Source organism: Odocoileus virginianus, chromosome 4, assembly GCF_023699985.2.
Source record: "Odocoileus virginianus isolate 20LAN1187 ecotype Illinois chromosome 4, Ovbor_1.2, whole genome shotgun sequence".
NCBI classification, from domain to species: Eukaryota; Metazoa; Chordata; class Mammalia; order Artiodactyla; family Cervidae; genus Odocoileus; species Odocoileus virginianus.
Window position 1 is genome coordinate 86783836 of NC_069677.1, and position 25512 is coordinate 86809347.

Here is a 25512-nt window from a genome sequence, read left to right on the forward strand (position 1 = left end):
CACCTTTGGATCAGCTAGGGCTCCGCTGTTCTTGGCTGTGCTTGCTCACGTATTGGGGTCATCTGGCTATAGACCGATCTACAGTGGCCTCAGCAGGGGCAGCTCCATCTGTCCCGTGTGTCTTTCATCTTCCAGTGTGAGTCCAAGGGCAAGCAAGAACCAGCCCTGCTGATAACCCACCAGACAAAGCAAGTCCCATAGCCAGCCGAGGTTCAAGGGGCGGGGAAAGGCTCGCCTCCTGAGTGGAGGGAACTCCAGGGTCCCCCGACAGAGGCTGTAGATGTGGGGAGGGTGCAGGATGGGCTGCGTGTGCCATCCCTCTGTCACCGCAGGTCAGTGCCGGTAACGCGTGAACACAGCAGTCACCTCGGGTGTGAAACCCCCCTGTGGTTGGTGCCTGCTCCATCTCCAGCCTTCTCTGCTGGCTGTCTGCATTGTCCTCTACCCTTAAAGGGTAGTGGAGCTTGTGGTGTGGTTTCTTCACTTCTAGACCTCTTCCCAGCACTGGTCCTTCTGCCTCAAGGGCCTTCTCCATCCCTGTGCCTGGCTCACCCCTCATCCATTGGGCCCAACTCAGGCATCACTTTGTGGAGGAAGCAGTCACTAACAGAACCTCAGCCTCGGTTAGAGGCCTTTGTTACTGCAGTAGTGATAATGACCACCTCACTGTATTAGACGGTAACTGTCATTTTGTTCACATCATTATTGAGATGCAGTTCACATGCCATAAACTGCACCTCTTTAACTGTGTAGTCAGTGTGGCCAGTACAGGCAGAGTTGTGTAGCCATCTCTGTAATCCACGTTTAGAACGTTTTTATCTCCCCTAAAGAAGTCTGATCACTGCCGGTCACTCCCTGTCCTCCCTCCCTCAGCCCTTGGCAGCCACTAATTTACTCTGTGGATTTGCCTATTCTGGGTGTTTTATATAAATGGCATATTACACATGGTCTTTTGTGAGCGCCTTCTTTCACTTAGCTTAACGTTTTCAAGGTCTACCCATGTACAATGGTCCATGTAACATGGATCAGTGCTTCATTCCTTTTTACTGCTGAATAATATTCCATCATATGCTGTATCACATTTTATTAACCCATTCATCTGTAAATGAACATTTAAATTCTTTTCATTTTTTGACTGTTAGAAATAACATGAATATCTTGAGTACAAGTTTTTGTGTGGACACATGTTTTCATTTCTTTTGGATGTATACCTAGGAGTGGAAATGCTAGGTAATCTGTTAACTCCATATTTAAGAGTTTGAGAAACTACCAGACTGTTCTAAAACAGCTGCACCATTTTATATTCCCACCAGGTGTGTGAGGGATCCAATCTTTCTGTGTTCTCATTAACACTTTCTATCATCCATCTTTTTTATTTTAGCTCTTCTAATGGGTGTAAAGTGGTTTCTCATTGTAGTTTTGATTCGTGTTTCCCCAAAGGCTAATGGTGTTGAGCATCTTATATGTGTTTTATGTCTATTTTTATATATTTGGAAAGTGCGAGAAATGTGTTTTAATCCTTTGCCCACTTGTTAATTGGATTTTTTGTTTTTTATATTGAATTAAGAGTCTATACACACACACACACACACACACACTTATGTATATGTGTATTCTAGGTACAAATTTCTTATATATTATTTAGAAATATTTTCTCTCATCTTCCCATATTTGCAGATTTATTTCTCCTGTGCCCCATTCTGTCCACTGTCTTTTCACTTTCTTGATGTCATCATTTGCAACACACAAGTTCTAAGTTTTCAGTGTAGTCGAGTTTCTCTCATTTTTCTTTTGTTTCTTATGCTTTTGATGTCATAGCTGAGAAACCACTGTCAAACCCAAGGTCAGCAATATTTATTCCTATGCGCTATAGAGTTTTATAGTTTTAGCTCCTCCACTTAGGCCTGTGATCCACTTGGAGTTAATTTTTTGTGTATGGTATAGTAATTATCTTTTATGCATATTTCCCCCACCAACCTGTGATCCCCCTGAGATTGAGGGCTGTTTCTTGGCCATCCTTGGATCTGAGTGTGCAGCCTAGGAGCTCTGCCAGTGCTCCCCAACAGTGTGTACTTGGGCCCCTAAAGAACTGAGTTTAGTGAATTGTGTCTTCATATTTCAGCAGCCTACGGAAAGGTCGTCAGGCCTGTATGTTCTGTGATGACTGTTGCTTTATTTACTGCTAGTATGTAGTGGAGGGTAGCACTCATTCTTTCATTTGACAGATGTTTATATTGGATGCTCCTTAAGTGCCAGGCTCTGTGCTGATCTTCCAGGACTTTTTATGTTGCACCCTCTTCATGAGGCCAGGTAGACATGGTGGTCACCTCCGTCACAGTAGTGACTCAGCAAATTCAAGATCAGCAAGGTTGCAGCAAGGAAAGTGTGAGTTGAACTGTCCCCAGGCTGGAGGAAATGTCACCAAACTGTTGAACCTCTTCTGCCTAAGGACAGTTGGCCTGTACATCTCAAGGCCACTGAAGTCCAACTTACTCCTGAGGCAGGACTTGAAATTCATGAAGGACCTGGGCTGATCAGAGGTATATTTGCGATGTTGAATCTACCTGCCAGGAACATCCAAAACCGTTGTGTCTAAAGCTGATGAGGGTGGAATGTTCTAAGTTGGTTCCCGTTTTGACTAGAAGCTGTTGTTGCCCAGGGAATCTGTGTAGCTTGGCTCCAGGGTACCCTGTCCTCTCTGAAGGAGGAGACCCTGAGTTTCTGTAGCTGAACCCTTGTCCTCAGTGACCTGGCCACATTCTAAGCCTAAGCAGGAAGGTCAGATTATAGGGAACCTGGTCAGAGGTGGGACGTGAAAGGCTCCCTAAAGCAAAAATGAAATTGAGATACCATTAAGCAGTCGTTGATACTAGTAGAATTTCAAACTAGAAATATTAAAGTTTAAACTTCTTCTTTGTTTCTTGTAAATATTGTTCCATTATGACTCGCACAGTAATTGTTAGAAATACTAGTCCAGAGTATATTTTATTTATAAATGACTGGCATTTACAGGCATGTGCACAACCTGTCTGCTAACATTGAAGAGATGACCCTTCGAAAAACTGGCATAAAACTTTTAGAGAATTCATAGGTTCAGAAGGAGTTTCAAAAGGCAGCCCTTACTTAAGGTAGCTGACAGAGAAGGCTGTGTCTCAGGTGATGGTGTATCTGGCCACCCAGAGCCTCAAGATACAGCGTTTCATTTCTCTTTGTCACATGGCCTGAAATTCTAACAAGTATCTTAGCCCCATGGCCTTTATCACCAAGCAGAGATAACACATTTGTATTTTAAAAAGCAAACAAGTATATTGGACTTGCCAAATAAAACATGCATGCCGACCCCGTGTAGATTAGAGAATCACTTAAGCTAAAGAGTGAAGTGTGACTACTTCCAGGCGAGTGGAAGTGGGTCTTTGTAGCACTGTGCTGCCATCAGACGCGCTCGGGGTGAGAGATTGAAAAGGAAGGAGAGGAGAGACGTGGAAGTGTGCCTGGGTGCCTGGCAGGCCCTCGACTGGGGGGTGCTTAAGTCAGGAGTCCACACTCGAGGGTGCTGAGGAAGGAAGGGCCCCCGGTGGGTGGAACCGAGTGGCAGAAGGAAGGTGGGAGGCTGTGAAGGTGGACAGGAATCTCCCCAAACCTGTCTCAGAGGGTGGCCTTCGCTTCCTCTTTGTCTCTCCAGCATCGCGTGCTCTGCCTCAGCACCCCGGTGGAGATTTATTTTTTCCTCAGTTTAATAGACTCATGGTCTGGGAATGTGCCCTCTTTAACACTGTAGACCTCATTTTGTTCAGCTTACAGATGGAACTGAGAGCTTCTTGGAAGAGAAATGTTGGCTGTTTAACTGATGTTTCTAATGTAACTTTCTATGGGGAAAGTGCATTCCAAGTTACAGCCAATGAACTGGTGAATGGACTTGGAAATTGTAGTATGTTAATAGGTGGGAGTTTCCCATGTTGGGAAAGGTGGTTTGGGGAGCAAAACACACCTGACTTTGGTGTACTAACCTGTGCTAGAGGAGCCTGTTGGCAGATGTGTAAATCAAGAAGAGTTAGAAATACGTTACTCCTTTCTCTGTGGTTGTGTTGAAAGGTGGTTATTTGTTATTTCAATTTAGTATTTTATTCCTTGGATGTATAGTCTTTGTCAGACACCTATAAACTTCTCTGTCCCATCAAAATGATTGCAGGTTCAGAATTACTGAGTTCTTAATATATATTTTATTATTTACTCAAATTTATTTAAAAATACACATCTAGGTTGATTTCTCTCCTGTATATCTTCCATAGTCTCCTGTTTTGTTAATAGAATTTTATTTAGTTATTCATCCAGGGTAGAGATTCTGTCACCTTCCACTTTACATCACATACCCACATGGGCACACGGTCTTCTTATCCATCCTAGTCTTCTCAAGTGTCCTTTATTTCTTTCATCATCCCTTTAGTTACCTCTGTCATCCTCATTGTCTCTCACCTGGGCTACTGCAGTGAGATTTTATCTTCTAATATAGAGTATTTGAATATTAAAGGTTATAATTCCTAATGGGCTGTGAAGTCAGTTTAATGATGCTGACTAAAATTGTTATTAATAATAGAATAGAAATATAGGAAAACATCTCAAAAAGTAAGGGCAGTGTTTTTAGCTCTCTCTGTGTGTAGATGCATACAGGTGTGTATATAATGCTGGGGATCATGATTAAAATGTGTCTGCTGTTGTGGGTCACAGTAAGAAAGTATCAGAGAAAGTCAAGAAAATGAGAAAGCTGCTGTTCTGGTCTAACCTTCATGTACCCTCTTACCCCTGATCTACCTCTAGGTCTTTCAGTTATTTTTCTGAAATAAGAATCTCATCATCTCTCAACCCTGCTGAAGGCTTCCTGTTGTCTGCAGGAAGAGGTCCACAGTCCTCAGCGTTGCTCACAAGGCCCGTGATCATTTTACCCCAAGGTGCCCCAGGGGCCTGAGGTCCTAACATCCACCTTGTACTATTCCATACAGATACGCCTTTCTCTTCTAACCTTCTGCCTCTCCATGCCCACTACTTGGAATTCATTCTCCATGTGACAGCCCCATCTCTGAAGACAGAGATCAAATGGCACTAGTTTGGAGAGTCCCTTCCCGAGTACCAGAGCGTCTGCCACGTCTCTGCCCACCCTCGTTGGAGGGCTGAGGCTGTGTGTTGTGTGACTCGATGCCCCAGGCTCGGCTGGGGTAGCGCATGCAGCCAGCTCCTGAGTGTGTGGTCACTGGTTGAGCTAGTTCACCACCGCAACACTAGTCTCTCAGGCTCTTTAAAAAGAAAAAAAGGAAATCTTCCCATTTATTTAGATACTTTCTAAAATGTTTTTAGATCTCAAAGACAGAGCTAGATTGGTTCCTTGAAGATTTGAACAAGGAAATTAAAAAATGGGAACAGGAGAAAAAAGAAATCCAAGAAAGACTAAAGACACTGAAGAAGAAAATGAAAAAGGTGTTAAATGCCAGAGAAATGTAAGTAACACTTAAAAGACAATGATTTTCATTTATTTTTAATTTGGGTATATTTTGGCTTATTTTATCCTTTTTGGTATTCTGTTTCAGACTATCAAATAAAGTGAAAATTTTAGACACTTCTCATTTCATTCTGAAGAACATCTGTTGAGAATTATCTCACCTACAGCTTTTTCTAAACCTCTCATATTTATACATAAATAAAAGTAGGACTTCAAGAACTTACTTCCGGTCTGAACACCACCTCTTTTTCTGAACATTATCTTTGACCCCTTTTCTTTGCTGTAAAATGAGGGGAGTTGTCTAGATCTACAGTTCTTTCCAGCACCAAGATTCTGTGGTGATCATTTTATTTATTACTTCCATCCTGAATCTTTACATTAGTAAAATTTGGTCCTATAATACAAAGGATTCAGTAATATTAATACATTCAGGCAGTTGTCAGATGGGCTAGGTTTGTTTTAAGATTCTCTGCGATCTATTGCTAACCCCTGTTTCCCTAAATAATCGTATGACTCCTCAGCTTAATTGCTAACTACTGTTGAACAGAATACCTGAAGCTTGTTGGCTTAAATTAACTTAATTTTTACTTGATCCGGATCTTGCATTCTGGGCTGTCTTGGCTGGGCCACCCTTCTGCTGGTCTTTTCAGTGGTTCCCCCTGTGGCTGCGTTTAGCTGGGAGTTGGCTGAAACATTTTGGCCTCTTCCTCTCTCTGCAGTTTCAGGGCTTCTTCCTCTCCACGTGACTTCTTCCTGTGATTTTTATCTCCAGCACAGCAGCCATACCTCCTGTGTGGTGGCTAAGAGCTTCCACGAGTGCACAGGTGGAAGCTGCCAGGCCCTCTGAAGCTTTAGGCCTAGAACCTTCAGCATCACTTTCTGCCACATTTTGTTGTTTCGGGCAAGTTGCAGGCCTGGTCCAGATTGAAGGGCATGAGTAAGGGGAGGTGTGGTTCTCTGGGGGCTGCACTGCCCACATTCAGTGTTCAGGGCATTTATGTTTTGTCCACTTGCTGTGCCCTGTGATCAGATGAATTTCATCATGAGTATTGCTGACCTTACCTTTGGACAGTTTTCAGGTAGGCATGTGTAAAGCATGATGAAATGGAAGTACCGCATATGTCATGTAGTGTTGATTTTGCTCAAAGTAGTTTCATTAGAAGAACATATTTATGGAATGTAAAAAGCTTTTTACCTCTTACTGTTTGAGCAAGTACAGTCTTAATTTTTACTCAAAAATTCTGGAGTATTTATGTTTTAATTTTTTCATATGTTGAGTTCAGACATACTATCAAACTAGACAAAGTAAATGAGACTGAGACTGTTGATAAGAAAAACTTTTTCTGTGCTGTCATAAAAATCATTTCTGCTGAGGAATAATCTTTTTATTGTCTTTTCACTTCATTAGTGCATTTCTTTGCCTTTTTCTGTTGCAGTTTAAAGATAGGCTATAGGCTTCTTTATGCTTTTTGCACTTTCCAAAAAAAGCTAAATTTTAATATTTAGATCTTAAAACTTTTTGGGTCTCTTAGAGAACCACTATTTCATTGATTTTTCTACACTTTAGATCACAGTTGATATTTATTAAGAAATGAATGGTCACGAGGAGCTCATGGTTAGTGCAGCGATACAAGTCAGAGATAATTGTTGAAGGAAGGCAGAAATTCCATGAAAAGCTACCCAGTATTGAAAACTTAGAGGAACTGTTTTACAAAAGAAGTGAAATGGCATTTAAATTGGTAGTTTGTGGAAACTGGTTTTCAGCCAGTAGAGATGACTAAAAAGTTGTGGAGAAGAGCATGAAGAGGCTCTTGGTACAGGGCATTACTTATTAAGACTCAAAAATTTACACACTTTGTTTTGAAGAATTCTCCTACTGTGTGCATGCATGTGTGTGTGTGTGTGTGTGTGTGTGTGTGTGTAATTGGACTTTAGGTTCTGTCTTAAAAAATAGAAGGCTGTTTTCATTTTGAGTGAGAACCTGTATTACACTGATGATGACCCAACACCTTATTCCTCTGTCTTATGTTGAACCACCTGGATGGAACTGCTCCTGACAGGAATAAGACAGGGTCTGTGCTGCAGACACATGATGTAGAATGAAGAAAAGGCAATCTGCCCCCCAGGTGTAGAAGTGAAATTTTTCAAAAAGGAGGAGGACCCAAATTCTTTGCCTATTTAGAAGATACTAGAAATGAAACGAGATGTAAAGAAATCAGGAAATGTTTACATGGATGTAGAATTTACTGTGTGAGATTGTGTTTTTAAAAATCTTTGAAAATTGATTGAAACTTGGTGATTATGCTTTTGCAGGTATACCCAGGAAAACGATGGAAAGGAAAAGGCACTTGAATTACTTCTGGATCAGTCCCTTGAAATCAGGCAAATTAAGCTTAAATTTATTTTTACATCTCTCTATATTCTTAATATCAGAGGCACAGTCTAAATATATTTAGACATCCAAATATATTTCTGCTTATATGTTGCTTTTAAATGTTTCTTTTTAAAAATTTGTTTTATTATTTATATTAATATTTAAATAAATCTATTCTTTAAGTATTTTTATCTTATGATGTTTTCTACCTTTATTTCACATTGTCAGTATAAAAAGTCCTGAATTTAGCATTGTTTGTTACTCTTCCTTTGAATTAACCTGAAACTAAAAATGTATTTTAAAAACTTGTGTTGCTTGAAATAACAGTCTCAACTATTATATGGTAGTTCATTGCTCTACAATTAAAGAATTATTAAAAAATGTTTGTTATGAACCTATAAAAGGTTTTCATTTTCATCTTTATTACTGCAAATAATCTTTCTACATACTGGAAGCCAGTATGTAAAATTTATTAACATAATCAGATTAAACTTCACCTAACGTCATAAAAATGGGGGACCCATTTTTCAGCATTCCCACCAAATATCTTACCTTTAATTTCTCATCTTCCTTTGATCATTTGCAGAGAGCACATATGAGTCTTGTATTAAATAGCCAAATGTTGGGCAAGAAGTTTCTCTGGAAGATGTTCTGTTTTCTGTTTGTGGTGTGACTTCAGAGCTAACGTGACTTCACCCTTTGTGAGCTCACTGGTTATGTTTTTCTCCAGTAAGTTTTTTTGTTTTCTTTAATATTTGCAGTAATACATTTACAAATGAGAAAATGAAAATAGAAGAGAGTATAAAGAAAGGGAAAGAGCATTATGAAGAGAGTCTTCAGAGGGCTGTGGATGCAGAGGTGAGTCCAGGGTACTCGGTGACTGACGGATACGGCAGGGTGTCATTTGTTTACTCTGCATTTAATTACACGAGGCAGGACAACATTGCTGGGAAGTGTGGAGGCTGAGGGGTGTCCTTTCAATCATAATCCTGCCTCCCTGAGACAACCACTCCCTCCTTGCCTATAACTTTTAAATTTTTTAGCTTTATGCTTATCTTACGATAGAGTGTACACCAGGTTTTGTGACCAGCTTTCCTTGTTTAACACAATTCAGTCATTTTCAGTGCTCTGTACTTTCAGTGGCTTCATCATATTTAATCAAGTGATGTACCATGAAGCAGTCAACCATAAAACCTATTTGCCAGTGCTGGAAAAGGAACTTGAAAATAATATACTTATTAAGACTATATAATCTCTTTCCCCCCTCTAGAAGAATATATACTAAAGTCAGTATACAATTTGAAAAACTACTGAGACAAAAATAATTATCTCTGGCTATATTCTATTGAATTCCTGAAACATGGTTGTCTTTGTTTCTCTAATTTGCAACGTAAATGTTATTTATTAGTAAATGTGTCTATAATTATTTTAGAAACATAAGGAAGAGCTTAGCTTATGCAGTCTGTAAACATGGGTCTTTAAAAGAAATGTCAGCCATGCAGCTGCTTTTCTAAAGGAAGGAAGGAAAAAAGAGTCCCAGTGTTTACTTCTGCTTTGTGGACCCTTTTCCTGCATCTCTGTCCCCAAGTCACTCAGTTCCCATTTTCTACCATTTAGCAAGCAGTTTTGCCTCGTGGGCCCTGGCAAGATTACTGACACCTGAGTTAAAGCAAGGCCAGTCTGCATTTATGCAGTGACTTTCACACAGATGGCCAGTGGCTCATGTGGGGAGCCAGACTCTAATGTTCTCAGCACTTAGCCGTGCTGATCATAACTTTCCCTGAGCTGTGCAGTAGCACCTGTTATGTGCTGGTCCTCTGTGTGACAGTCTGCATCTGCTGGTCCCAGACTCCCACTCGGCAACCACGACTCTGCTCCCCAGGCCTGTCAGTTCCATAGGTGCGGCCTTGACGCTATTCGGCAGGGTCCTGGCCTCTGCTTGCCATGGTCAGGACCTTAGGTTATGCACGCCAGGTAATACTTTCAGGTAACCTAGCTCTGTGCTCCTGTATGGCTTGAGCAGTAAGCCTTGTGGAAAGTTTCATATCTAAGAAAGTATCACTCTAGGAATATAATTTTACTGTTACTTTATTATTCTGTTTTCAAATCCTGAAGTGTTTTAGATTAATTAATTTGGGGCTGTGCCGAGACTTACTTGCTGCATATGGGCTTTCTCTAGCTGCAGCAAGCAGGGGTGTCTCTTGTCGGGGAACACAGGCTTTGCAAGTTCTGGTTTCAGGAGTTGCAGCACACAGGCGTAGCAGTTGTGGGGCACAGGCCCAGTTGCCCCAAGGCATGTGGAACCTTCACAGAACCCACGGATCAGACCTGTGTCCCCGGCATTGACCAGTGGACCACCAGAGAAGTCTGAAAAGTTTTAGTTCAGATTCACTTGAGAGAAATGATAATTGAATTCTGGTCATTCTGCTGATCACATGTCATTTAAGGAGAAACTTGAAAGGGATTTAGAATGTTTGCTTTCACAGCTTGAAAATAGTTTTAGTTTTAAAATGCTTACATTCTCTTATCTAATGGTAGGTATCTGTGCTTGAAAACTGGAGGGACATGGAAGTGTGTAAGTTACAGACTGTGGAGTCACAAGCTGAAGGGTTTCTCAAGAACCTGAAGCTAATGAGCAGGTACTGTGGTGTCATAGGTGTCTTTCCACAATTGTCATTGAGGAAATAAAGATTAGGGCTGATTTGAGGAAAAATTATATTCAGTTCACTTCAGTCACTCAGTCGTGTCCAACTCTTTGTGACCCCATGAACTGCACCACGCCAGGCCTCCCTGTCCATCACCAACTCCCGGAGTCTACTCAAACTCATGTCCATTGAGTGGGTGATGCCATCCAACCATCTCATCCTTTGCCGTCTCCTTCTCCTCCTCCCTTCAGTCTTTCCCAGCATCAGGGTCTTTTCAGATGAGTTAGTTCTTCGCATCAGGTGGCCAAAGTATTGGAGTTTCAGCTTCAATATCAGTCCTTCCAATGAATATTCAGGACTGATTTCCTTTAGGGTGCACTGGTTGGATCTCCTTACAGTCCAAGGGACTTTATTTTTAATAGTTATTATAATTAATGCATGTTCAGTCATGGGAAAATCAAAACATATCAACAAAATGATAAATTATCCTAATTCTAAATTGAGTTATAATTAGTTAATTTAGTTTTGGGTAAATCCATTAAGGTTTTGGGGAAAAAAAGAAAATTTACATACAGTTTTTCACTAAGTCATACATGGTGGTGGTTTAGTCACTAAGTCATGTCTGACACTCTGTGACCCCATAGTCTGGAAACCTACCAGGCTGCTCTGTCCAAGGGATTCTCCCAGCAAGAATACTGGAGTGAGTTGCCATTTCCTTCTCCAGGGGATCTTCCCAACCAAGGAATTGAACCTAGGTCTCCTGCATTGCAGGCAGATTCCTTACTGACTGAGCTAAAAGGGAAGCCCAAGTAGTACATAGGAAACTTCCTTTCATATCAGTGCTCGAATTGCTCCAGCCTCAGTTTAGGAGGTTGAGTGGTCGTCTAGTGTACAACCGTGTCATGGTTTTTTAAATACCACTGTAGTGGGAGAGCTTGGTTGTTTGCACATTTTGCTATTAAAAGCTGCACTGTGGCAGATATCCTTACAGCTAAATTATTAGTCATTTCCACACAATGAATAAATTCCTGGAATGAAGATCACATTTTTGAGGCTTTTCAGCAGTTGCCTTCCGTAAGAATAGTTACTTAACAGTCTTACTGGTAGAGTATGGGAAGGTTTCTTTCAAAGATATTTACTTATGGTCATTTTTTCAACCCTACATAATCTTTACCTGTTTTTGTTTGTTTTGCTTTCGTTTTGGAATAAGGTTTACCGTGGGAATCCAGAGAGTCTCCTTCAGTCTAGAATTTAGCACTTTTCTATATGGATTTTTGCACATTACTTTTCATCTGGTCCTTTTATTGTATTCCACACACAGGTTTTAACTTTTTAATTCCTAGTGCTTTTTGATTTAAATTTCAAACCCTCAGTGTTGAACCAGAGATTCTACAGGTCATGGAAAAACAGTTTTAATGTAGAGTTCTTTTTTTTTTCCTCCTTTTTTAATTTTTTTATTAGTTGGAGGCTAATTACTTTACAATATTGTAGTGGGTTTTGTCATACATTGACATGAATCAGCCATGGATTTATATGTGTTCCCCATCCCGATCCCCCCTCCCACCTCCCTCTCTGCCCGATCCCTCTGGGTCTTCCCAGTGCACCAGGTCCGAGCACTTGTCTCATGCATCCAACCTGGGTCCTTCTTTTTTTCAAGATTTAAGTTTTTTTCACATCAGAAAACCTTTCTGATTAAAGGTAAACTGGTATACTGATTTAGATTACAGGACTAATACAGCTGAGGTTGAGACCATGTGGTGTTGAATAAACAGTGTGCAGCACGCCAAGGGCTCCAGATTGTGGTGCATCTGGGAAACAGAGATATCTCAGGCCTCACTATCTAATAGCATTAACTCGTTAGTAAGCCTCGTAGTACACAGGTAGTCTTTCTTAGGGAATCTATGCTAACTCTGCTCATTCCAGCAAAGGGTGGCAAAAGAGGAAAGCCATGAAAGCGACATTCTGGTTTTTCTTTAAGATGGATTGGTGGTGGATTGGTGGTGGTGCTGATATTCTCAATTTGGGGTAGAAAGCTTCTCTGTCACTTTCAGTAGACCAGATTCATGAGGTGCTGAGAAGTTTAATGTAGCCTGTTAGACCACACCCTTTGTTTTGCAATGAAGTAGGGATGAAGGTTTTATTGGATGTATCCAGGCTGCCAACTTTTGGTTTGTTTTTCAATGCAAAGATAGCCTTTGATGTTAAATATGAAGATGTCAACTGACAAGTTGTCTAATCTTCAAATTTGAGGAGAGAAGTTAAAATTAAGGAGAATATGTGCTCTCTGTCCACCAGTTTTGGGCTTTGGGTTAGATCAGTCAATAATATTTCCTAAAGTGTAGTGACTTTGTAAGATACTCAGTTCTTTAAAAATCGTCTTTTTGTGTGTGTGTGTGCATAATTATATTTCTCGCATTATCTTTAAATGTTTATTTTCATTTGTACTTTAGTGCTTTCAATTTTTAAAAGTTTTCAAGTAGACATCAGCATTTTTATGTTTTTCTCCTCTCTCAGTGATTCAGCAGCGTATCCTGACATGGACTCAGACATACATTCATGGGGATCATTTCTTTCTGATGTTAGAGAAGAAATTGAGAAAGCAAAGGTAAGTTATATGGTATTTTATCATTCTATCAAAATCTGTCTGATGGTTATTCTAAAACATGTAGTGTCATACTAAAACTTTCTATTTAGGGCTGTTAAAGACTACATTTTTTTGTTGTAATTAAGAATTTTTCATGAAAGAAATATCTTCTTAACTGTCTTAAACTCAGTCCTTGATTGATAAGATAGCAAAGTTAAGTTTGATAAGGGTTAGAGCATTCTAATTAATAATTAAATTAATATTAGAGTTAATTAGAATTAATAGTTCTAGTTATCTTGAACTTCTTTCCTTGCAAGAAGTAACCTTGCATCTCAGTTATGTTTCTTGGGAAATGGTTGAGCATTTGTTATGTATGTATAGTAAGGGGGAAAATAGCATTAATGGACAGTTGTGGTTTTCTTTGGAATTTGTTAGAAAAACTTAACATTTTCCTTTCTACCTACAGTCTCAGTTTGAAGAACAAATTCAGGCAATTAAAAATGGTTCTCAGCTCAGTGAACTTCCAAAAGTGCAGATTTCTGAGCTTTCCTTTCGTGCCTATAACACAGTGAGTCTGTTATATCTCTTTTTTTCTTTTTTGAAGGAAACAGAACCAAAAAGGAGTGAGGCACAATTTCTTTCTTAACTGGCCAAAAGTAGTTTGTTACTGTTTTGGGAGTGGGCGTGAGCTGGGTTAATAATTATCTTACTGTTTTCATCAGGTGCTAGGTGAAGGCCTCATCAGAGTGGCCCTCGTTCACCCCTCACCCCGTGACCCTTCTGTCTATGCATTCAGCCTCAACTAAGGTAGTAGGCTCTGGAGCTGCAGTCAGAAGCTGATCTTGAAAGTGTTTCTCTTCTCAATACTATGCACTCTTAATATTCAAATTTACTGTGGATTCATCTGCAAAAATAAAAATTAAAAGATTTAAAACGTTAAAAAGGTTAGCCACCTTGAACTGAGTAGAATGTTCTTGAACTGAGTAAAATATTCTATTGAGCACCAGTGTTTTCAACTTCTTACAGCAGATACAGAGGGGGAAAAGCATTAGATCTCAGTAGAATGTTTTACTGTTAATGTTTAATTCTAGTTTATGTGGTTTTATAAATGCTCAAAGGAACTTTAAACTTCGAAAACCTTGGGAACTCTCTGTGCCAGGGGCTTGAATAACAAGAACCTAGAAACGGTTTACCTTGTGTCACTTCTCTGCTGTTCTTGCATCGGGTGTTTAGTGGTGATCAGGATTAGATGCGGTCTGTGCCCTCAGGATGCACATGGGTTTGGGAGCAACTTCAAGCCCATGATTATAAGCGAAGTGCGCCAAGAGCATAGAATGCCATGGCAGCAGAAATCAGGGGGGAACTAACTTAACCCCAAGGCCTCGGTCTCGACAGAAGCTCCCTTGCTGGAGGTCTCAGTGAGCCAGAGATCTGAAATAGGAGTTCACCAGGCAGAAGGAGTGTGTGTGTGTATGAGGAGGGCTGTGTGGTGTGATGTTTCAGGGTCAAAACATTCAGATGGAGGAAACAGCGTATTTGGAGACTAGAAAAAGAACACCTTTCACAGCGGTGAAAGAAGTTTGCTAGGACAGAGGGGACTGTAGGGAAAAGCTTGTGATACCCTACCCCCGGGCCAGAACAAAGGGAGCCTTATTCCGTTAGGTGTCTCCGCAGTGTGGACTTCCCCTCGGGTCCCTGAGCAGCCAGTGTAGGTCTCCAGTTAGGAAATGATGTCAGCCTGACTGCAGTGTGGAGGCCTGGTGGGAGAGGGGCCTGGGTGAGAGATGTGCAGCGGATCGGGTGCAGCTCGCTGTCCCCGCCAGGCCCCGATGAGAGAGGCCGCGGGCTGGAGGGAGGGGAGCGGTTTCCAGTGTTCAGGTGGTCAGCTGCAAGCGGTGCTGCCTGTGCAGTCAGGGCTCAGCGTGACTGTGTCGGGGAGTGGACCACAAATTCAAGTCTGTGTCAGGTGGCGCCAGAGGAGGAGCAGGTGAGGAAGCCTGCCCGGCGGCTGCGTTTGCACACACAGAGTTTGAGTGCCCTTGGAATCACCCGGGGGAGCTGCCTGTTAGGAGGTTAGGATCTCGGGATGGTATTCTAGACTGGAATCGTTTAAAAAGGGGGCATTATTCGCAACAAGCGCTCAGTCACGGAGGCATGAGAGGGTGTAGCCTGGGGTGCAGACTCTGGCTCTGACACCATGAGGAGCCTCAGCCCTTCAGCGTGGACTACAGAGCTTCGGGCAGGGCCCAGCAGTGTGAAGCCCTGAACAGCTGGTTTTGAGAGAGAGTTACCAGTGACTTTTAAGGACAGTAATATTTAATTTGTTATAGTTCAAGTTCTGTGCACTTGAGCAAGCAGGATTCATTATAGTTGTGCTTAATTGTTAGTCTTTGTCCATGGATCTAACTCTTAGTGATCAGCTTTTGTGGTGTGTTCCTCTCAGATTCATCCTAAATTACTTCCTGAGTCCTTAGGCCAGGATGGTCAAGGTCCCTCCACTTCTAAAAGTCATGGGACCAGAGACCAGACAGCAGCTCCCGAGGAGTTAAGTCTGGGCTCTGCTGCTGACACCCCAGTGGGGTCGCCCTCCTGCGACCAGAAGGCCACCCAGCTGCCAGGGCGTGAGGGCGCTGGCCAGGCAGCTGGGCCAGAACCACGCCTGATGGCTGATGAGAAGTTACCTGCTGCTCCAGAGCATGCCACCCGTTCAAGCCAGTCCCCGAAGCGGCCGTTCAACAGCATCATTGAGCACCTGTTGGTGGTGTTCCCATGCTACAGCAGGTACGGGTCTAAAATGTCAGCAGCGCTGGGAAATGCTTTGTTGAAGTGATGTTTCCCGATCGGATAACAGCTCGGCCAATTAGGAGCTGAAGTGGAAAGGACTGTGCAATTATTTTACTCAAAAGGACAAACACTGTATTTGTCTTCTTTTTGTAAACATAAAAAGCATTTTCAAACAGATTAGTCCACACTCATCAGAATGCATGGCAGTTTGCTAAGATTTTGATGAACTCAGTAACATGCTCCAGTACTAGTTATGGAATCAATAAATGAACTTCGGAACATTAGTTTTGTATCATTTCAGGGGGGAAAACATCTCACATATATATCAAAGAAGGCAGCAGCAGCTCACACTTTGTGGAACAGCCCCTCCGCTTTGTCAGAGGTGTGAGCTGAAGAGACTGAGTAAGGTGTGTGGGCGTGTTGTAGAGGGAGGGGCAGGGAGAGCTGACGTACAGTGCTTGTCAGTATCTGCTGTGAGCAAAGTGGATCAGCCTTTCACACACGTACACCCACTCTTGTACCCCATCTTGCAGATGGTTCTCCCCGTAGGTCATTTCAGAGTATTGAGTAGTGCTCCCTGAGCCGTGTAGTTACCTGCTTTATGTATAATAAATAATAACATATAGTAGTGTGTCTATGTCCATCCTAATGGCCCAATTTATCTGTCCCCCTTCACCCCCCCCCCCCCCCCCCGCAGGTAACCATCAATTTTTACCATCTGTGACTCTTTCTGTTTTGTAAGTTCATTTGTACCATTTTTTTTAGTTTCTGCATGTAAGCAATGTCATATGACGTTTGTCTTTCTCTGGCTGACATCACTCAGTAGGACAGCCTCGAGGTCCGTCCATGTTGCTGCAGATGGGGAGAGCTGCTTTTAACTAAGTCAGCCAGAGTCATCAATTGGGCACTTCAGTTGTGCTCCTGCATCGACCTCTGACCTCTCTCTCCAGATGGGTCCAACCGAGGGGGCAGAGGGACTCCTTGTCTCAGGCCACAGGGAAGGTGAAGTGGAGGGAATGTCTCCCTCCAGCGCAGAAGAGAGGACTCCACATCCAGGAATGATCCTCCGCACCTCCAGTGTTACTTCTGCCTTTGACACAGTATTAGTCTCTGGGATGAACTTCTGAAACACAGTGGTTAATTATGATTGGCCAGAATTAATGTTTTGCATTTGTCAGTGGAGCCCTGGCCATTTGGAAGTAAGTGTATCTTCTCTGCACATGGACACATTTTGCCTAAGTTTGAGAAGCACTGTTAAGTTCTCTCAATTGCAGTTGCCATGCTAATTAGTAAAAAGTCAAGTTGTAATTACCAGAAGTACCTTACAAATAAAATTGTTTGCAGTCCTGTCTAAATTTGGCAGAGTAAACATATGCCTCTTAGGTTTTCTGCAAGTTAAAGCATATGAGGTATTAGTGCTGTAGATACCAAGTTCCTGTTGATTAATGATACTGTCACATCTACTGCTACCTATGAAAAATGCAGGAAAACTTTGTCGGTTAGATTTTTAAAGGGAGGAGGTAAAAAAATAGTTTGTTCTTAGAGATTTTATTGATTTCAAGTCATATCCAGTGGTGTCTGACCATTCAGTGGTTTTGCTTAAGGCTACACTGTGTCCAGGCTCTGAAGAAGGCAGGTTTCTAAGTAAGGAAGGAGATCTGAAATGGATCTGTCAGGTACACTCTTACTTTGAGAACTATTAAAATAAATATTTTAGGAACAATACTGAAATTTTCACAGTGCTTTTTTTTTTGGAAGAGTGACTTTGCTGCTTTTACATACTGTTGTTTATAAATGAATTGTGTATTTAATTTCGTTTCTTTTCAGCTGCTGGGTTGGTTCTGGACATGATATTTCTTCACAGTAGGAAACTCAGTTTGTCTTGACTTCCCCACTTTCCCTTTCAGCACGGAGCTTGCTGGTTTTATTAAAAAAGTTAGAAACAAAAACAAGACCTCTCTGTCTGGATTGAGTATTGACGAGATTGTGCACAGAGTGACAGACTACATCCTTGATGAAGAGAAAAAGAGAAAGGTCAGTGTTTCATTTAAATTCAATATATACTCCACTTTCTTCCTACTTATTTATAAAATATGAGAATTGTGGGAAAAAATGCTTCCAGCAAATGATGGGGAGCAATGTAGTAGACAGTGCTCACAGTTTTGGGTAACTGAACTTGCTTCCCTACTATACATTCTGGCTGCAGCCAAATCCGGGAAAGGACCGGAGGCCGTCTGCGCCCAGCTCTGCTGTTCCTGCGCCCAGGGCCGCCCAGGACCCGCCCTCTGTGCCGGTCAGAGCACTACCCGAAACTGAGGGGCCGCAGACCAAGGACGTCCCTGTGAGTGCTGTGTGCATGACCGTGGGGTTCCCTCTGTTCTGACGAAGAACGGGAAGAAAGCAGCTGTTAGTCCATGATGTACCCTTATGGTTTTCATTTCTCGGTGGACTTTCTTTGAGCTTTGATTAGAAGCCACGTTTAGGTGACGTGAGTGTTTGATTAGAGGAGCCGGCGACTAGCGAGTTTCTCCGCACCGTTGTGGGGAGTTCAGGGCCCCTGCATGCAGGGACAAGAGGCGCAGTGGCCCCACCATGGACACGGGGCCTGTAGACAGTCAGATGCGTTCCTCACATCAAGTGTGAATAGTTGGCAGAATTTATTTTTAGCCAGTTTTCTTCTGTGCGACCATAGGCTTTAAAATCACACAAACTTGGTCTCATCACCAATAATACTGTGAGCTTGGATCATATCTGCTTGTTGGGGTTGTTGTCTGGACGAAGTGCTGTGGTGGGGTTAGCAGAGTCAGACGCTGTTCTCAGAACAGACTGGCTGCTTCCCTCCCCTTCCCCTCAGGTGCCTGGGGACGGGGGGACATGCTGAAATGGGCTGAGGTTGCTTTTATTTGATATACTGATTTAAATTGTTTATTGTCCTTTTAAACAATGAGAATGTTAGTTACATAGAACTTTCTGTAAAACACTATTGTATCTGTGATCTCAGTTGATACGGTATTGTAACTGTCTTTATGAATGAGGAAACCAAGGCACCAATGACTCATGCTTCTGGCCGGCGTTCCTTCCTTTGATTTGCGTTTGCGGCGTGTAATTCCCTGTCCTCACCCACACGGACTTCACACGCTGGGGACTGTGCAGTAGGCACTGAACATGTGGTTGATAGGGAGGCGGTCCCCTGGGTGGCTCCCAGCTGTGGGCTCCTGGTGGAATTCTGGCGTAGATCCCGTCTTCCCCTCCTGTCCAACTTCAGGTGAAAGTAAAATGAGAGCTGCAGGCAGAGTGGAGTCAGCAGTGCTGGACTGCACAGAGAGCGCTGGTTCGCTGACCTGACCTAGGCCCTGCCTCCTGTGAACCTTTTTTTGTCCCTCCCATACATTTTCATTTTCCACACAAATCCACTAGATTTTCCTCGTCACATACACTTGGGTGCCAGAGGGTACCCACCCCACTGAGAAAGCTTGTATCGTGCAGAGCATTCCTGCCAAGCCTGGCAGGAGTCCACTCTCTCTCAGGGGTGTTCCAGCTGGTCATGTGCTCTGTGGTCCAACAATCAGACCATCTTCTTAGCATTCTCACTGATTTGTGTGTGTGTGTGCACACGCACACACTCACACACTTATTGGCCACCCCGGGATAGACCATGATCACCTTTTGAGGTGAGATTACTTTCTGCTTCATGGTTCATGGTAATAAAGATGTGAAAGCTGACTTGTAAGAAAAATATGTATTGAAACCAGGACTTAATTTGCTAATCATAGGGTTGTTTTTGTTTTTGTTTTAAGTAACAGTGTTTTGTATTTTTAACCACAAAAGTAATGTGGTTCTTAGTAGAAGGTCCAAATAAAAAGAACATACAAAGAACCCCAAAACCCACCCTCTAAGGGTAACCAGTATTATATTGGTATGCGTTTTTTTCTGAACTCTTTTGTATCTGTGTGTATATGTGAATTTGGCTTTTCTGGTGGCTCAGACGGTAAAAGCGTCTGCCTACAATGCGGGAGACCTGGGTTTGATCCCTGGGTCAGGAAGATCCCCTGGAGAAGGAAATGGCAACCACTCTAGTACTCTTGCCTGGGAAATCCCATGGATGGAGGAGCCTGGTAGACTACAGTCCATGCGGTCGCAAAGAGTTGGACATGACTGAGCAACTTCACTACTACTATATACATATATGTGTTCTTTTTACTTTTTCTCTTAGAAATACATTGTGCCGAATTTGTCATGTTGGGAAGTAATAACTGTGTTTTTCTAAACTTCGTGCTGTGCTGTGCTTAGTCGCTCAGTCGTGTCCGACTCCCTGTGACCCCATGGACTGCAGCTCCCCAGGCTCCTCTGTCCATAGGGGAGTCTCCAGGCAAGAATACTGGAGTGGGTTGCCATGCCCTTCTCCAGGGGATCTTCCTAACCCAGGGATTGAACACAAACCTCCTGCATTGCAGGTGGATTCTTACCAACCGAGCCACCTTGCAGAGGCCTTGACCTGCCATTTCTCACAGAGCTGTTGCCTCCAATTCTCCCAGACCCTTCCCTGGGGGCCACAGAGGGGAGGGGAGGGGAGCGAGATCGCGTCTGTCCCACTGCTGCCTGGTGCCCGGTGGTGGCTGCAGTGTCCTGAGAGGGACAGAAAACCCTGTTCAGTAGATTCACAGCCTTCAGGCACTGCCCCGACCCTACTCCCTGACCGTCACCCGCTGCCGGGGCTGCATTCACTCACTTCCTGACAGTTCCCGGAGCCTCCCTTTGGGGCCAGGTTCGTCGCTGGCTGCTAAGAGCACACGGAAGCAAAGCCATTTCCTGCCTTCAGGGTGCTCAGAGTTAGAGGGGGGAATGAGAGTCGAGTAGGCCACGGCAGGGGCGGATGCTGGGGGCTGCAGGGAGCCGTGGTGCCCAGGGTCCTGGGCGGCACCCGGCTCCGCTTCCACAGGAGGGTGCCGTGTCCCCCAGACTGTGAGTGGGCCCGGGAGCCCTCCCACTTGCCTGTGTCCCCGCGCCCGCACAGTCCCTGACAGGGATGTTGCTGAATGAGCCATCAGTTTAATTTATGCAAGGAATCCACATTCATAGAAATATTTAGAAAAATAGCAAAGAAAAAGTTAAATCTCTCAACCCAAAGTAGCCAGTCACCATCATTAGCATTTTATATCTTCCCAGATTCTTTTCTAGGCATCTCTGTATACAGACATTCTCTCTTTGTTTAAAACCTTAAATTATATAATCATGTGATACCTACTGTTTTCTAGTCTACTTTTATTCAGAGAGCTTTTGGTACCAGCTTTCTGTACCAAGGATTATGGAATTCCTTCAGGATTTTAATCAGCCCCACCATAATCCATAGTGTAGAGGTGTCATAATTTGTTACTGTGTCCAGCTGTTAATTAAAGGAAGAGTTAATTTGTAATATGCAGCTAGTGCCATACTTTAAGTATGGGATGGGATAAATAGATATTTGTAGTATTTTAACTGAAAGTGAGTTAACTGTATAAATCATGTTTGTTTGTTTTTTTTAAATCACGTTTTTTATCTGAGAAAATCAAAACTTTGTTTTTTCCTAAGAAATGTTATTCAAAAATAAGTTATTCCCTCAATCTGCTTAACTATGATTGAGAATAATCTGCACCTTGTGCTGCAAACATTTTGGAAAGCCAGTTGTAGGAAGAGTTCTTTATTTCTGGGATACATTTGTTTCCACAGGCGTCCTGTGCAAATTCCTGCGAAATCTGCCGAGAAGTATTCAAGTCCAAAAATGTGCGTGAGCTGCAGTGTGGGCACAGGTTTCACAAAGGGGTAAGAGTTCTCTGTGGCTGTTTTCATGTCACGCGTTCTGACTGTGGAGCATTTAGAAAAGAGAAAGGGACTTTTCCCCCCAGGCTTCAGCCCTTGCCTTTTCCAAGCAAATCCCAAACGTGCTCGTATTGGTGGTCTCCCTCCCAGAGACTGTGCTGTGGGGAGGGGAGTGGCCTCCGGCCTCTGGTGCACTCTGCACGGTCCTCTTCGTGTCGGGTGGAGAGGAGCACTTGGCTCTATCAGTTGCTAAAATTCAAAGACTGTGATTTCTTTAAAAGCTCTGCTTCTCAAGCAGATAGATGGTGAAATAGCTTTGTCGGTTTAGTGCAGTGTGTGAAGTAAGTTTAACATGTAACATTTTTAGAGAAGAGAAAGGAAGCCTGACGGGCTCCGCTGTGCCTGGGGAACTCTGGCTGTGCCCTCCTGAGATGGGTGTTAGCTGTTCTGGGGTTTGGGTGCTGTGAGCACTCAACCTGCACCCCTGCTGCTGGATGAGAGCCGGTCCTGTCTCTGCTCTGTGAGTGTGTGAATCCCTGAGAGAAGGGGCACACGCTCTGTGTGTGCATGTGCGTGTGCATGCGTGCACTCAGTCGTGCCTGCCTCCTTATGACCCCATGGGCTGTAGCCCACCAGGCTCCTCTGTCCATGAATTCTTCAGGCCAGAATACTGGAGGGGGTTGCTATGCCCTGCTCCAGGGGATCTTCTCGACCCACGTCTCTTGAGTCTCCTGCAGTGGCAGGCAGGTTCTTCACCACTTGTGCCACCAAAGAGTCCAGACAGACTGCAGTCTCTCATGTGACCTTCCTGGGCTGTGAACTTACCACACGCTCAGCTCCCTAGCGGCAGCAGGCGAGCCAGGAGCAGCTTGGGAGCACGCTGTGTAGACAGGCTCCAGTGAGGCTGTGTGTGTGCAGACTGGGGAGGGACAAGGAACAAGACGGGGCCGATGGGAGGAGTCCAAGGGCCCGGAAAGAGTCAGCCTCCAGCAGTCAGGGCAGCTGAAGCACAGACTGGACTGGAGCAGAGCGGGAAGGGGAGGCGCAGTCAGGCCCCGAGTCTTCATGGTCACATTCTGAGGTGCGATTCCTTGTTCCTGGGGCTTGGTCCAGACCTCTGCCCTGAGCAGGCTCTGTGTCCTTGAGTGTTGAGTGGCCCAAGGTCCCCTTGGACGTCACGGGTGATAGCTTACAGTGAACAGGGTTGGATTCGTGACCTCCGGAGGAGAGAATTTCGCTTCCAGGCCAGAGACGAGGCTGATCACTCAGAGCTTTTGTGTAGCAGAGTTTTATTACAGTGAAAAGGGACACAGAAAGCTTCTGACGTAGACCTCAGAAGGGGCAGAGTGCCCCACTCATCAGTCTTAGCAAGGCCTTATATATTTTGTCAGTTGGTTACTAATAGTAGAAAGGTCTTACCAGACCCACTCCCACAGCATACCTCTTAAGATAACAAGTTTAGTCAGAAGGTTCTTGTTAAGAAAGAGAAACATGTCTTCAAACAAGATAGTGTTGTTACATAATCATTAGTACAGAGCTTAAGGAAAAACAAAGGGCTTCCCTGATAGCTCAGTTGGTAAAGAATCTGCCTGTAATGCAGGAGATTGCAGTTTGATTCCTGGGTCGGGAAGATCCACTGGAGAAGGGGTAGGCTACCCACTCCAGTATTCTGGGCTTCCCTGGTGGCTCAGCTGGTAAAGAATCCTCCTGCAATGCGGGAGATCTGGGTTCGATCCTGGATTGGGAAGATCCCCTGGAGACGGGAAAGACTACCCACTCCAGTACTCTGGCCTGGAGAATTCCATGGACCATATAGTCCATGGGGTTGCAAAGAGTCGGACATAACAGCAACTTTCACTCTCACTTTTAAGGAAAAACATACCCTGAGCAAGATGACTTGTTTTGTTATGTAATCATTAGCTCTGGGCTTAAAAAACATCTTATAAGATGAAGGAATGTAAACAAAAAACACTCTCCCTTTCTCCTCCTCGAGGGCCCCAGACTCCTTAACCTGCCTAAGAGAGTCACTGTCACAGTGAAGTTGCCGTCTGTGCCGAGGCGCGTGGCGCAGGAGAGCTGAGGCCCCCAAGCTCCCAGAGGGCTGGCTGATTGTCTTCTCTGATTTCAGTGCCTCAAGCAGCGGCTGAAGAGCCAGCGCACCTGCCCAGCCTGCCTGGGTCACACCCTCCTGGCAGAGGAGTAGCTGCCCTGCTGGAGGAGGCCTGCCTGCTGCTCTCGGCCGCTACAGTTCACGCTGCAGATACGCTGCTTGTTGAGTTGGAAGACTAGCAGTGTGCTCCCTTTGGTATCAAAAGCAGACGCCTGAAGCTTCTTTGCACTGTGTGTTGCAGTGTTAATAAACGGAGCTCTTTAATACAGCTGAGAGTAAGTAATTTCCCAGCTCTGACTAGACATAGAGTAATCACCAAGTGGTGGCTGATAAAATCACATGTAACCGCTTCCTTCTGTGGTCAGGGATGCTGCAGAGGCGTGCTCTGAGATGGAAGGAAAAGACGGTGAGCGCCTCAAAGCAGGACTCGATTATCAGCATCCTTGGCCTGCTCAAGTGCCCACAGGAAAAGAGTTTTGAGATCAGTATTCCCGAACTTAGCCTACCTTTTTCCTCAAAGGTTCTGCGTTTTAAAAAAAGAGCTTAAGCAGACCACATTTTAATAGGTTGTAATGTTAATATTGGCTGATTTCAGACCAGAAGATTCAACTCTCCTCTTTATGTGGTTTCTCATTACATTGTTTTCTCCCCAGTAGGTTTGTAAGTGCTCGTTTTCTGTCTTTTAAGGACGTAATGATTTTTGAAAATCAGTTACAAGACCCTCACTAGCATCAGCCAAGACTTCTTAACCCCTGAAGTCGAGGCTCGCTCGTCATCACCCCACCCCCGGGTCTGGAGCAGACTCTCTTTGAATACCTTACTGTTCTCGTTAGTGACCTTTGTCGCCCTCTCTTGAGTTAGACAACAAGCGTTGGGGTATCTCTGTCTGGCATACAGCGGCAGCTGAGGGAAACAGTCACATCATTCCCTTTCCTTACCCCACCACCAAAAAGAGACACTTGTATAATAGACAGTCCTGAGATGTTGCTGTTACAGTCGTTCCTGTTTGACGTTTGTGTAGAGTAATGCATGCACTCGTGTACTGTAGCCTGAGAACAAAACCGCAGCTGCTTTAGAGAAACTGCTTATCTTCAGTGACTTATAGACAGCAGTAGACATAGAACCGTGAATTCTGGGCACATTCCGTCTCTCTCAAACCGGAAGGATCAAAAAGTGTTTTCTGTTTCCCTCAGAAGCTCAAGTCCCAGGTTCGCGCGCTGACGCAGTCGCCTCCGTCTGCTTTGCTTCTCTCTCAGTTTTGACGTCTTAGTGACTTGGTGCATTGACGCTCATTCCATATTTTGAAGCAGGTCCCTAAAACATTGTCTGCATGTTCAGAATAACTGAGGACTTGCAGATATGAAGGTACACAGGGACCCGTGTGTAGCAGCAGGCGCAGCGGGAAAGAACAGCTGGAGAGTGAGAGGATGTGTTGTGTATAACCTCAAACTGTTACTTGTGAACATGCCTTACACGTGTCCTGTGTTGAAATAAAGAACATTCTAAAATAATAGCCGTGTTATCCATTCTTTGTCTAATTTAAAGCATTCTACTTGAAAATTCAAGACGTATATTATGCTGCCAATTTAAAAGGTGATTCGTTTGGACAGAAGAGCCCTGTACGTTTGAGGAGTCTAACCAAGAGTTCCAAAGACATTTTCAAAACTGGATCAAAGCATCCTTTTGCTTAATTTTAAGGAGTGGTTGCTAAACTCAAGTTCACAAGAT

The 25512-nt window shown here is 43.7% G+C and overlaps 1 protein-coding gene across 9 annotated transcripts in view; it reads left to right on the forward strand.

The window, feature by feature from the left end:
* Nucleotides 1-25295, forward strand: part of TTC3 (tetratricopeptide repeat domain 3) — a 123267-nt gene extending 97972 nt beyond the window's left edge. For 8 of the 9 annotated variants that reach the window (XM_020870871.2, XM_020870878.2, XM_070466979.1 and 5 more), the window contains 11 exons: nucleotides 5350-5489; nucleotides 7805-7873; nucleotides 8627-8723; nucleotides 10404-10504; nucleotides 13025-13115; nucleotides 13561-13662; nucleotides 15538-15875; nucleotides 17786-17912; nucleotides 18085-18219; nucleotides 21585-21677; nucleotides 23803-25295. In XM_020870871.2, the coding sequence (XP_020726530.2) occupies nucleotides 5350-5489; nucleotides 7805-7873; nucleotides 8627-8723; nucleotides 10404-10504; nucleotides 13025-13115; nucleotides 13561-13662; nucleotides 15538-15875; nucleotides 17786-17912; nucleotides 18085-18219; nucleotides 21585-21677; nucleotides 23803-23877 (1368 nt within the window). In that variant the 3' untranslated portion in view covers nucleotides 23878-25295. The remainder of the gene's footprint in view (nucleotides 1-5349; nucleotides 5490-7804; nucleotides 7874-8626; nucleotides 8724-10403; nucleotides 10505-13024; nucleotides 13116-13560; nucleotides 13663-15537; nucleotides 15876-17785; nucleotides 17913-18084; nucleotides 18220-21584; nucleotides 21678-23802) is intronic. The other variant, XM_070466978.1, reaches the window with a different exon arrangement.
* Nucleotides 25296-25512: the final 217 nt, after the last annotated feature.